General features: G+C 49.9%; 5 protein-coding genes across 5 annotated transcripts; 3 read left to right on the top strand and 2 right to left on the bottom strand.

Annotated features, from left to right (window-relative positions):
- Positions 1–617: 617 nt before the first annotated feature.
- CTAM01_12369 (uncharacterized protein) lies at positions 618–2404 on the top strand (the record flags this gene model as incomplete). The annotated part of the gene is made up of 6 exons (XM_060528375.1): positions 618–841; positions 908–1058; positions 1133–1226; positions 1280–1497; positions 1567–2250; positions 2312–2404. The coding sequence occupies 6 exons, from the start codon at positions 618–620 to the stop codon at positions 2402–2404; spliced, it is 1464 nt and encodes a 487-aa protein (XP_060377010.1).
- A 713-nt stretch (positions 2405–3117) lies between these two features.
- On the top strand, positions 3118–4843 carry CTAM01_12368 (carboxylesterase; the record flags this gene model as incomplete). The annotated part of the gene is made up of 3 exons (XM_060528374.1): positions 3118–3586; positions 3646–4235; positions 4310–4843. 3 exons carry the CDS (start codon positions 3118–3120, stop codon positions 4841–4843), a joined length of 1593 nt encoding a protein of 530 aa, XP_060377009.1.
- A 233-nt stretch (positions 4844–5076) lies between these two features.
- On the bottom strand, positions 5077–7009 carry CTAM01_12367 (MFS transporter; the record flags this gene model as incomplete). The annotated part of the gene is made up of 8 exons (XM_060528373.1): positions 5077–5364; positions 5422–5453; positions 5522–5732; positions 5801–6068; positions 6188–6327; positions 6383–6486; positions 6542–6746; positions 6809–7009. 8 exons carry the CDS (start codon positions 7007–7009, stop codon positions 5077–5079), a joined length of 1449 nt encoding a protein of 482 aa, XP_060377008.1.
- Positions 7010–9516: 2507 nt separating this feature from the next.
- CTAM01_12366 (uncharacterized protein) lies at positions 9517–10383 on the bottom strand (the record flags this gene model as incomplete). The annotated part of the gene is made up of 1 exon (XM_060528372.1): positions 9517–10383. The coding sequence occupies one exon, from the start codon at positions 10381–10383 to the stop codon at positions 9517–9519; it is 867 nt and encodes a 288-aa protein (XP_060377007.1).
- Positions 10384–12775: 2392 nt separating this feature from the next.
- On the top strand, positions 12776–13241 carry CTAM01_12365 (uncharacterized protein; the record flags this gene model as incomplete). Its single annotated transcript, XM_060528371.1, has 2 exons — positions 12776–13049; positions 13108–13241. The coding sequence occupies 2 exons, from the start codon at positions 12776–12778 to the stop codon at positions 13239–13241; spliced, it is 408 nt and encodes a 135-aa protein (XP_060377006.1).
- Positions 13242–13243: the final 2 nt, after the last annotated feature.

Genomic DNA, 13243 nt, shown 5'->3' with positions numbered 1-13243 from the left:
ACCACGTGGGCGTCCGAGGCCCGTGGGATGACAAGTTTTCTCACCCGAAGGCGGAGATCCACCGGGAGGAAAATATGACGGCCAAGCTCCGAGCACAAACTTCACACACTAATCAAAGCTTGTTCTTACAGCGTCAGCAACGTAGTTGGTAATTAATGGATCTAGAAATAAAGCCTGAATAAGGTGAGGCGACTACAACTTATTCCTCCAGTGTGCACCCGGCGGCTCCCGCAACTCGGACATCTTCCGGTGAACTTAGCCTTCGGCCCCGATCTCGACTGCGGTGTTCATGCCGGAGCACGTGGTTGAGACAACGTAATGAATGGTTGAGGCAACTGCTTTCTTCCTTCTTAATGCCAATAGTTCGGCAAAATGCTTTTGTACGAAGGAGAGCTCAGACGAAGGAATGCAATAGCTTGAGTTTTCGAGTGGATGGCTTCTTGACCCATACGCGTCCCAAGAATTTGGTTCGAAACAAGGATTCCACGTGGTAGTCTGCGAGGCACTCAGAATCAGCGTACATCATGCATTCGCGGTACTTATAACCAGGCAAACCGCGCTCGGTGCTTTTGTTGCAGCATACTTCTAAGTCATCGTCGACCACAAAGTCATCCAACATGGAGTCCACGTCAGCCTCGGTATTCGACACGATTGATCATGCAACCAAGAAGGATGTCGGAGTCATGGTATCGTCCGAGAGTGACATTGCGTCATCTCAAGAGCCTACTCCTCCTGCCAGAACCGCTGGGAAGCTCGACGTGCTGGTCCAAGGTGTCGCCTTGTTTTCCGATGGCTACAACATTCAGATCATCGGATACATGAACACCGTTCTGGCTAAGCTGTGAGTCTGCCATATGAGCAACAGATTTCTTGTTGAAGACAAAGTTTGACGGACAAATGTCATCAGTTATCCGAAACAGATGACGAATGCCGTTAAGACAAGGCTTTCTAATTCCATTCTGATTGGCGACATCTTTGGCATGCTCATATTCGGTCTTTGCATTGACAAGTTTGGTCGGCGAGTTGGAATCATTCTGACTACTCTCTTCTTGGTTTTGGTACGTCGACACCTTCGATATGATCGGTCAAAGGAGATTTGTCTTATCGAGAGCTGTTACTGATAGCCAGCTAGGGTATCGTCATTGCTACTGCTGCCCATGGAGCCTCCATTGAGGGAATGTTCTGGATGATGGTAATCGGCCGCGGTGTTGCGGGTGTCGGTGCTGGTAAGCGACTTTAGCTGGCCGTAACGGGAGGTTGAAGACTGACAGCAATGCAGGAGGAGAGTACACAGTCTGCACCTCGCAAGCTCTGGAGTGTGCCGACAGCACAGAGGCCATGCGCAGGAGACGCGGAATGCTCGTCGCAGTTTCCACAAACGCCGCAATCATCTCTGGTTTCGTCGGATCTAGTATCGTCTCTTTGATTGTCATTGCTGCGTATAATGGTCAAGCAAGTGACGGAATTTGGCGCATTTGCTTTGGAATTGGAATTTTCGTCGGTCAACCCAGCTCGACGGGCGCTAATCTTCCAAGTAATATGAGAGTAAACTGACCATCTTCTCAGCTTCCTTTGGCGATCTTCTTCTTCCGCCTACGGCTCGTCGATTCACAGCAGTACCAGAAGCACGCCATTCAGCGCAACATTCCGTATCGTCTCGCCATCAAGTTCTACTGGAAACCACTCCTTGGATGCTGCAGCGCATGGTTCCTCTACGACGCCGTTGTATACCCCTTCAACCTTCTTGCACCAACTCTTGTCTCCGGCTTCTCCTCCCAGCAGACAATGATCCAGTCAATCGGCTGGTCCGCCCTAATTAATGCATTTGCCCTTCCCGGTGCCTTCATCGGCGCGATACTGATGGACCGCATTGGTCGCCGTCAAACTTACGCCCTCGGTTGGGCCATCGTCTGCGTCTTCGGATTCGCCATTGGCGGCAGCATGATTCAGCTCAATAACGTATTCCCGCTCTTCGTCACCTTGTACGGCCTCTTCCAGACCTTCTTGTCTGTTGGCCCTGGAGACTGCAACTTTTTGGTCTCGAGCGAGTCCTTCCCTACACCGCTTAGAGGTCACTTCCTCGGATTTGCTGCCGCCGTAGGCAAGGCAGGGGCTGCTATTGGCACGACTGCGTTGAGTGCGGCGCTTGCGAGCTTTGATGAGAAGTTGAAGGGACAGCAGGCGATCTTCCTCATCGGGAGTGGCATTTCGGTCGTGGGTACTCTTTGTGTGTGGTTCCTGATTCCCGACGTAAGTTGCCTTTGGTATTTAATTTCATCTCTTCTGCTGGATCCATCTAACCGTTGACTAGGCTCCGAAGCATTTGGAAGACGAAGACGTTCGTTTCAAGAAATATCTTGAAGCCAACGGCTATGACACGAGCCAGATGGGTCTCAAGGCGTAGTATTGGGTTTTGGGTCTGGTGCTTGAGGTATTTCGGAACATGAAAGGCGTCCGTCTTATACCGGAAATGAACTATTATCTCTCAATTCAGTTTTCTGCAATTGATCTTGCATGTTGGCATTGCACATTGGTTGACTTGAAGAGAAATACTTAGTGCAAGGCTGGTACTTTGTCGCTACATGTGGGGTCTAAGTTTACATGGCTGATAAACTCCCTTCTATGGCAATGGCGATGAAGCCTCAAGTTCAATTGCATTTCGAGCTATGGGAATCTTCTCATGACATGTCTTTCCTGACATCGATCTGCTGAATTTCCATGCATTTCCAACGATAGACTCACTCGGAGGCCCAGAGACGTTGGCAAGCTTCTCTCATGAGTACTTTGGGCATCGAACCCTTGATCTTGGCCACTGCAACTCAGCCAATGACACCACAAGTTTGTGCATATTGGTGGGTAACACCGTTCGATACGATCGGCGCAATGAAGCTAGCCACGGGAATGGCTTCCGTGGTAAGATTAGCGGCGTGGACAAGCGGCATGGGGAAGCTGCATTAGCCTGCGGAGGACCGCCAGCGGCCGCCATCATCTATGGAAGATACAGGGGCAGAAAACCTCAGTAAGCGAGATGTAGATCCGTCAGCATAAAGACCAGAAAACGATGATGCCTCGATTCGTCACGCTCTTAGTTCGCTTCTTCCTTTAGCATTCCACAAAATGCGTTCTCTGTTGGCAGCAACGAGCTTGGCCATCCTGGCATTGAGCGACAGTTATGCAACTGCATCGTCAACAGTCAGGTGCAATGCCACAAATTTGCACATAGTGCCGACCTCCAATGGACCGATTACCGGTCACCCGGCGTCGAACAGCTCCGATGTTCTCGAGTTTCTCGGGATTCCCTATGCGAAACCTCCAATCGGCGACCTGCGTTTCGCTCCACCGCAGAGCTTTAGAGGCAATGAGTCGTTTGAGGCATCTCACTTCGGCTTCGACTGCCCGCTTTCGCCCTCTCGCCAAGTTGACTACCCAAACATGACAGCTCAAGCGCAGCGCATCATTGGATATTTCGCTTCTGCTGCCGGGACGCCTCAAAGCGAGGACTGCTTGACGTTGAACGTCTGGACAAAGCCAATAGCCAAAGCTCTCACCGCTACCAAACCAGTCATTGTCTTCTTTTACGGTGGACGTAAGTGACTGAGATCTGTAATGATTCGACTCTTGCATCTCACTAACAGGATCCCCTAGGTTTTGCCATTGGCAACACAAACAGTCCTTTCTACAATGGCAAGTACTTTGTGAATGCCCAAGATGTTGTCGTAGTCACAGTCAACTACCGTATCAACATCTTTGGCTTCCCGGGTGCCCCGGGCCAGCCCCAGAATCTCGGCCTGAGGGACCAACGAGCAGCCGTGGAATGGGTCCGCGACAACATTGCCGGCTTCGGCGGTGACCCGAAAAAAATCATCATCGCGGGCCAGTCTTCCGGAGGTGTCGCTGTGGACTATTGGTCATATGCCTACATCAAAGATCCCATTGTCAAGGGCCTCATCGCACCGTCTGGTAATGCCTTCAGCTTCCCGCTCAACAACCCAAATGTGACTGTGCGGAACTGGAACACCGTGGTGGCGGCTGTGAATTGCACTAATATCACCGATTCCATGGCATGCATGCGAAGTCGGAAATGGGAGGATATCAAAGCTGCGGCCGCTGCTATCAGGCCGGCATCATCCAGCAGCGTTCTTCGTGGTATTCCGCCGTTCTATCCTTCGGTGGACAACAAAATTGTCTTTCCCGACTACGTCTCATTGACACAATCTGGTCAATTTGCCAAGCTGGTGAGCACTTTTTGTCTATCATCTCGTCTTTTTCGTCAAATTCCCCAAGCCAGCAGCTAATACTCAAATCATAGCCGATTCTCTTTGGGAACAACCATAACGAAGATGGATATTACAGAATTCCGGCGTACGGCAACGGCGTTATCCCGACTCAGGCGCAAGTCGAATCATTTCTACTAGAATCCTTCACGTGTCCGAACTCTCATCAGGGCCAGGCCCGTTCAGATAACGAAGTCCCGGCGTGGGTCTACCGCTACTTCGGAGATTGGGATAACACAAGACTTTTCCCGACAAGTGGCGCGTACCATGGCGTCGACTTGCACATGATCTTCGGCGCCTCAGGGGACGTGAGTGGAATTCCCCCGTCCGATCCGCAGAAGAAAACCACTGCACTCATGCAGAGCGCATGGACGGCCTTCGCCAATGATCCGGCGGATGGCTTGAGTTCGGTCCTCGGGTGGCCGAAGTTCGATCCGAAGGAGGAGTCGCTGATACTTCTGGCACTTGACAACAATCCTGAGCCACAGTTTGTCAAACCCAGCAAGTACGATGTACCGTGTTCTACAGTTACCTTGGGAGCGTTGGGAACCGCGGCACCCTCTTCATGAGTTTTGATCACCAGATGTGTAAAGTGCTGGACTGTATTGGTAGCACTGGCCGTTCAGACAGGCATATTATGGTTTGGCTACAGTCATGGTCCAAGATGATGAGACTTGTAAATTATTCAACTGCTACATCTACTATTCGAGTGTCATACTGAGTGGATCCCACAGTAATGACTTCTACTTCCCATCTTTCCATGCATCTCCATCCTGAAGTCTGCCGTGATCTATCACTCTACTCAGTAGACGTAGAAGTTCGAGGCGTTGGGGTCAGCCTCTCTCTTCTTCCGGTTGGTGCGCATCAAAGCCCACTTCATTCCCCAGGCGCAGATGACAACTCCGATAGAGAACCCGATGCTAGCAAGCATGGCAGGCAAGAAACGAGGCGCATCAGAGTCTGGCCAGAGATAGGGAGTGTAGATGCTGGCTGCGTTTCCGAGGGTATTGGCCATGGCGATGGCGACTGCCTTCTTTTCGTCGGTTTGACCAAGAACTGATGAGGTCCAGCCCAGAATCAAGTTGTTCACCTATGAGTCGTTTAGTTTCATGTTCAGAATGGACGGAAGTATTGTTTGACTACTTACACCATATGTGGCTCCAACGAATAGCATGATACCTGTTGAACGCAATTAGCACCGGCAAATGGAGCAAGGATGGAAGTGAGATGAGGCCAGGGCTTCTTACCAGTGTAACGAACTCCCATGTTGAGTGACGAAACTCCCATGACAAAACCGATACAAACAATGAGCTTGCTAATAGTAATGTGCCATGTGCGCTCGTTATATCTTCCAGATGACCAAGGGACCAGAACAGAGAAGAACGCGGAGAAGACGTAGGGCGGGCAGGTCAGCACGAGACTGACGGTGGTGCTGTAACCAAGCGTCTTGACAACAGTCTGCGTGTCAAATATCAGTCTGAGGTTCGCAAAAAGTACTAGGCATTTTGGAGAAATGAGGCACATACAGGCAAAAAGTTCTTGAATCCGTTCGCGGAGAGATGGAGGTTGTCCATGAGACAGAAGACCCACGTCCGCCAATCAGCGCAGGCCTCCCGAAGACCCGTCCAGACGCTAGTACCCTCGCGACGATCCGTGGTATCGTTGTAGATTCGGGTGTGTGCAAGCTGGCGCTCCTCCTCGGTCAACCAGCGGGTCTTGAGGGGGCTATCGGGCAAGAGGAAGAAGGCAAAAATTGCGACGAGAATGGAGACGGCTCCCTGGATAATGAAGAGCCTACATCACAAGGGTTAGCTAAGTTCTCCCTCAAGATCACTTCGCTTGGTGCAGAAGAGGAAGGGAATGAATAAGGGAACACTTTCCATTGCCACCCAGCGAGACCCCTTACACCTGACATTCCCGAGAAGATTGGAGCTGCAATGAGCCCAGAAAAAGCACTGGCTGCCATGTTGCCGGTGTAGAAGATAGCCATGCGGGTTGAGACTTCCTTTCTGGTGTAGAACATGCTAAGCATGTAGAGCGCACCAGGGTAGAACTGTCACCTTATGTTAGGTGATAGCTTCATATCGAGAATCGGAAGGATATCTTACAGGGGCTTCGGTGACTCCGAGCAGAAAGCGGCAACCCAGCATCGTCCCGAAGTCATGGCACTTGTAGGTCAATAGACTCACAACAGACCAAGCCATCATGAAACCTTGAGGTTACCCCAGTAAGTAATTGCTCCGCTCGTTGTATATTGAGCGACTTACCAGCCATGTAATACGAGGGACGAACCCGGTTGAGAATCATGTTGGAAGGGACTTGGCCGACAAGGTAACCGACGAAAAGGATGGAAACGCAGGTATTGTACTGCTTGCCTTTGAGGCCTAGGTCGTCGTCCAAATTATTGAGTTTGCCGTTAATCATCGCATTCCTGTCGAGGAAGTTGAGGAAGTACATCAACCATAGAATAGGCTGTTGATTTTCCGTCAGACTTGTGCCGTCTTAGAGAGGAATGTGTGATGTTTGTGGCATACCAGAATGTACCAGTCAATCTTCTTCACAAGGGCGATCTCTTTCGGGTCTGTCTTTGTATGGGCACCGAACTCGTCTACCTTCTCTATCACGGGCTGCTTCATCAGAGCAGGGTCGTCGGTTGTCAAGACGTGTTCCATCTGGTTGACGGCAACCTTCTCCTGTGAAGAGACAGGCCTCTCGCCATGTGCATTGTGCGCCATTGTTGTCTTGTTCGTTGAAAAAGTACCCGCTTTGAAGAGGGAAGAGAAAAGTTGCTGAAGAAGCAGTGCGGAGCAGTTGGGGAAGCAATTCGAGGTTGGACAAATTTCTGGCCGGCGATCCTGCTTTAACGTTTGAAAGTGAAGGCTGGCGGTCCTCTGAGTCCACAAGTTGAAGACACAACGATGGATCGAGGTCCGAAGAAGCACAGATATATACTTTCAGACCCCAGCTCTTAATTACAACCCTCGTTCGACCGGCAAGCCGTTCGCAGCCATCTCCTCGGGTCAACAAGCGCGGAGCAAGATGAGCATAATCGGTGGAGAAACCATTTGCGTCCCCCATGGGGTAAATGGGGACGACGGCTTTTCCGCGAAGTGCGAAGTGCGGAGTGCGGGGAAAGGAAAGCAGGCCAAGGCTCCTGAAGAGTTATTCGCATCCCGAACCAGGACTCGCATATTTAGTCTGGAGGTGCCCCTTTCAAGTCTCGGCGGACGGGGACTAAAGTTGATTAGCACCTTGGCCTGCCTCTCAGGCTTCTGGGCTGCCGTAGAGCCAAGGTCAAAAGCCAATGTTGATTCACACGGCCCCGGATGCCTCTCTACGCTTCACGACCATGTGGCTCTCCCTAGATTCTGAATCATTGTACACAGATGTCGTTCAACGCTGTCAGAGAACTGTTCATCGACGAGGAAGTCGAAAACGTTAAAGGCTTACCTTCCAGTCATCACAATTACCAGGGTTCTATGACTGAAGGTCGGTACTCACCACAATCTGCGCGCGATAACGCGCCCGCCATCGTGGTCCCCTGTTGGTCCCTGCCACCCAACTCACAAAAGCTTGGCGTTGATGGCGTCGAAAGACATGTTTTCCATAGCACCCCCATGCGCCTCTCCCAATATGCCAAGGTCATCACGGAAAATCCATAGGCGGAAAAGCCACGAGAAGCACGGAAATGGTTCACAAACATCAACTTCGTCGTATGAGGATATTGGCCGTCAACTATCAGCTTCACGACGCTGGCCAGGCAATCAGCAGATGGAGTTATTCCAATGTTTTTGGTTCCATCGGAAAACCCCACAACGCTGCAGCAGTTGGGATCCGGGAACGAATGGGAACGCACCCATCTGTGGCCCTGACCATGGTGTTCATCCAGAGTTTCAGTCATCTGAGTTCCCGCAGCTCGCCGTGCGCTCGGAATAGCTTTACTTGGAGTTGTCATGCAGACGGCTGACCCACGAGCATTGGCTCCTCAATCTTCTGTATTCAACAGAGTGATGCTGATTGAGTGCTGAAGTGACAATAGCCGCCTCAGCACACTGCAGCTCTCGTAATCTCATACATCCGTGTCTATTTCCGCGGTTCTCCGGATCTCCAAACCTGAAGGCATGCTCTGAATATCGGCCCCGTATTTATGCTATTAGAAGTAGTGTTACATGGACCATGTTCCAGGGTGTATCGTGTGACCCCTGTCCACCGACTACTGAGATTGGGTTACAGCAGGAAGAGACCCAGCATACCAACCCGCATGATCACAGATCCGTGAGACCTCTGCGTCTCTGTAGCAGATGCTTTTGCCCCTCAGTAAACTTTCACATATTTGTTCGAGAAGAAGGGACCGCGAGTATACGCTATCACTGCGGAGGAGGCATACAAAACCCGAGGGCATCAGCGTCAGCCAAATGCTGGTTGTGCTTGTTCGAGAAATAGCATCACGAGATCGTAGGTAGGAAGAGGCATACTCGAACTAATCCGCCACCGTCTATTCTCGACAAAGTCCTGAGACCTACTCGGGAAAGAACGAACATAAGGTGGCAAATGCCTGGTCAAAATGCTTTCTTGTTCATCTGGCTGGCTTGAGGTAACCTCGATGCCAGAATCGTGCGAGGGTGGGATCAGCGCCCGCTAAGCTCAAGACATTCAAACAGGACATTCTCATACTGACTTAGGATGTGCATCAATTACACAAAAGCCAGAAGGTACATGCTAATCACCGATCATTTGGAACCGCAAATCCACTGACTTGGCCCTGCAGCCGGGCCACACCACTTCATCTGGCGACGTTACGAAAAAGCACATCACAAGTCTAGCCACCGCCAGTGATACCAGTTGCCACCTCCTGAATTTTCCGAAGCTGCTGCAAGCACTCACAAACATTTGGACTGGTTCGCATCAGACTTTTGTGAGTTGTGCAATACCACAGTCTGATAGAATTGAAGATTAGGATGAAATGTTGCTTCCGTGAGAGAACGAGAGGTTTGCTGCTCTCAGGCTTGTTCACTGAGATACACGACGTGATGTGGTCAACCTCTGGCACCTCAGGCCATGATCCCAAGATAGCTTTGAAAGCTTTGTGGCAAAGTGTAGTCTTTATGTAGGTAATGTCCAGAAACGACATGGTCACGTCTAAAAATTGACCCCTTGGCTTCTTCCACCGTCAAGGACGAGAAAAGGAAATGAAGGATTTCTAGAAATTCCATCTCCTGAATATTGCTGATCCCCAGAAATCTTACCCAGACATATTGGCCAGGACCTGTAACCAAGACCGAATTTCTTGGTTAACCTTAGCAGGCTGTTCCCGGAATACCCAATGGCCGGCACCGGGAAACGTGACGAGACGGACCCTATTCACAAAAAACTTTGGAATTCCATCCAAAAACTTCGTCGAAAAGTAGGTGTCTGCGAAGCCCCAGATGATGAGCGTAGGCACCTGATATACCATGCTAGAAGTGTCCACATGCTGGCCGTATGGTGGGCCCGGGTAGTTGTATTTGTAGTAGGCGTACATGCCTTCCATTGGTGACTCGGAGAGATAATCATGCATCTCGCGACGCTGCTCGTCATCCTTGATACCCTCGAGCGCGGCGCCTAAGTTCTTGTCGTCCCCTTTTTGGTACCGAATGTGATGAATAGTATAGGCAGACTGGGCTTGTTGGTCTTTATCAAACTGAATGAGCTCGTGAAAGCGAGGAAGGATGGGAGAATTCATAATTATGAGCCCGGAGACGCGCTCAGGGTGGTGAAGTGCCAGTAATTGAATAGCCCCGCCGCCAAAGTCGTGGCCGCCGACGATTGCCTGGGTGGCGTTGAAGTGATCAAGGATGGCCAAAATATCTCCAACCATAGTTTGCAAAGAGTAGGCGTCTTGCTCGACGGTGGGAATGTCGCTAGGTGGGTAGCCGCGAAGAGTGGGGCACACGACTGTATGTGTCTTCGAGAATTCAGCCACCTGATGGGTCCAAGTCTTTGAGTTGTCGGGAAAGCCGTGGAGAAGAACCATTAGGGGGCCTTGTCCAGTCGCGTAGAAGTGTATCCGTACGCCTTCATTCATAATGAAGCCCGATTGGGTTGATCCTGAGGCCACCGAGACCGACATCTTTGCTGACCCTGGATAAGCGTCTGATGATAGGCTGCAGCTCAGGGGCAGAAGATGATATGATAGAGATTCTCAAAGCAACGATGTCTTCAAAAGCTTAGAAAGAGGAAGTCGATTGCTCTACTAGGTAAAAGTTGAAGCTTAACACTAGGTGATTAAGTAGTTGAGCGAATTCAGTGGTCGACGTTCGCTGACTATTAATTTTCGGAAAAATTACGTGATCTCGGACAGTGAAACCGTAATCTTCATACGCATTGCTCAGCGCACAACGCCGTCGATCTGTAAGCCTAAACATATATTTGCCTTGATGACTAATCTCAGGTTCAAGCAAAAACTTTGGTTAAGAATAACTGAGGATTTCGTCAAATATCTATATATTTGTAAGGGCATAGGCTTGGTCGACTGGCTCGAATCGTCCTGAAGTCCTATCATATGTAGCGTGTGTCTCTCCTTTGCTCCTCTAAAGACTTCAACGCTTGTCGACACTGCTTACTTTCTCATGAGACTCTGATCTTGAATGATAGGTCTGACTGTCTAGCTTATTCGAGCCTGCCAAAACGGCCTGTATGACTGACGATGCAGATTTACGCAAGGAGCCTTTGTATTTGCTGGTGGCCGAGCAAAATCTACTTTGGACCATGAAAGCCGCTCTTGTACTCAGGAGCGTAGTGAGTGCTATAAAACATGATCAAAGGCCTCATGCGAACGTTCGTCGGCCTTAACATCGTACGCGACCTTGCCGGAGTAGGGGACGCGTGGGCTGGTGCTTTTGGCTTCGTTTGGAAGTAGGTAGGTTGGTAGCTTTGATTCCAGTGAGAAGCCTACTGACATTTTCGTTCACCCAGCCTCTGCGGCAGTCTGATGAGCCTTACAAGTACTCAATTCTCCTTACCTCAATAACTTGATTGCCTTCGTATTATGGGAGCGAAAGTGTGCAAAATACCTAATCATGCCATCCAATATATGGAAGGCGCCGTCGTTCGTGAAACTGATCACTGCGTTGATTCTCTTCTTCAAGCCACCCGGAGTTTTGTTGTGGTACAGATTCGTGTGGCTGCTCACCGTTCGGTACTGGACCCCCCTCTTCTCATCAGCTGCACTCATACCATTCACAGTTCTAGGCACCCTGATGGACACTCTTTCAGCTTGGCTGAATTCCAGCACATAATAGCTCGGGAAATCTTGGCTATCGACGCATTATGCGTCATTGTCTGACCAAGACTGGCGACGGTGTCAGAAAGGCAGTCCTACGGGCCTCAGCTGATGAGCAGAATAGCTGGAAACGGAGTCGGAGGTTAGGAGCAACAACGCAGAAGAACAGAAGCCAACGACCTGTTGATACTCTTTCTGTGTAGGTAACTACTTCAGGATTCTCATAAACTCCGTCTTTCTCGATATATGCTTCGGTCCATATCCAGTTGAGGGGACCGATGATGACTGAACATTTATGTGTCTTCTTTCTCGTGTACATTTCCAATCAGGGTTGAGTCAAGTCCCCGAACGTTCAGATTCTCTATCAGATCATGTACTGAAACCACATAAGCTATGTTCCTGGTGTGGCGGAAAACAATGCCATTCGTCAAGAGACGGCGGTCTTCGACCTAGAATTGAAACCTCGTATTGAGGCTTATGGCGCTCCTATCCCATCGGGAGCTGAATGGCCTCAGTACGTTACCACATGGGGTAGTACCGAATCCCATATTTTTCGTCTTTTCTCTGTGTTAATTGTCCGAGATCTCAATTATGCATCTAATTAAAGAATCAGAACGGAATGAGTGTTGGAGAAAACCGGGCACCAATGTGTTGACGTCGTTCGGCACCCGGTGGGATATTGAATCCTCTCATACCTTGTTGGCTCAACCGCGTAATAGTGCCTCACATAATGCACGCAACACTAAAGTCCCACTGAGATGTTCTTGGCATTCGGGACAGCCAATACAGTGCTGAAGACCATCGATTCCATTTGTCACGGGTAGTACCTTGCCGATTAGACAAGGTATAAAGTATGCAGCATGTGTTTTTCATAGCTTCTGATGCATATAATTCTGCCATTCTCAGGTTTGATGTTACACTGAGGCGCACATTGCTGCAATGCAGAGGCGATTGGCCAAGCTATTGATGCAGGTGTTGTGTGGCCTCGCCTAGGAATACGAAGCGATCCATCGGCTGAAAAAGCAACGTGTAACATCGTATTATTATTTATTGATAGGTTCTAAGGAACCATTCAAGCTGACGAGGTATTCTGAGGTATAAAAACCGTCTCGTTTCCGGTTCGTGAAACTGTCACTTTAGGTCCAATTGAAGTTCATCGAAATCGTTTTGCTGATTGCAAATTGCAAGAATCCACATCCAAGTGATACATCTATTGGAAAGCCAACTGCCGTACTTGAAAATGGTCTTTTTCAAAGGTCTGTTGCTGTTGATCCCCGTCGTCCCTCAGCTGGTAGTTGCGACGTCATGCGATTACGGATCCTGGTACATCGAAATCAACCTTGCAGCAGGCGCTCAAGGCAACCGACGCGGAGATCTCTATGCTGAGCATTCCAAGACTCCAGGCGTGATCAGCCACTCAGTATGGATCTATGACCCTCAGACAGAGTTGACTACCTATACCGCGGAAGATCCGACCTTAAACAACACGCTTATCTCGGTTCTTGGTCTGCAGAGTACGTCTATTATACTAAGAGGCGGCACGAGATGGCTTGAAGTTAATGGTCATCACAGATTTTGAGATAGAGCAGACCATCCTTGGGATCCCCTTGAAGGGATCTGGGCTTATCGACATGTACTTTAGCCCGGCCGCAAACGGCCGCGGCGGCAAGGGCAACACGACGATTATTTCGGAGTTAAACGATTGAAT

The sequence above is a fragment of the Colletotrichum tamarilloi genome (assembly GCF_030869305.1).
Source record: "Colletotrichum tamarilloi strain Tom-12 chromosome Unknown Scaffold_75.1, whole genome shotgun sequence".
Lineage (NCBI taxonomy): Eukaryota > Fungi > Ascomycota > Sordariomycetes > Glomerellales > Glomerellaceae > Colletotrichum > Colletotrichum tamarilloi.
Note: the sequence above shows the minus strand (reverse complement) of the source record. Positions and strands in the feature narration are given on the sequence as shown.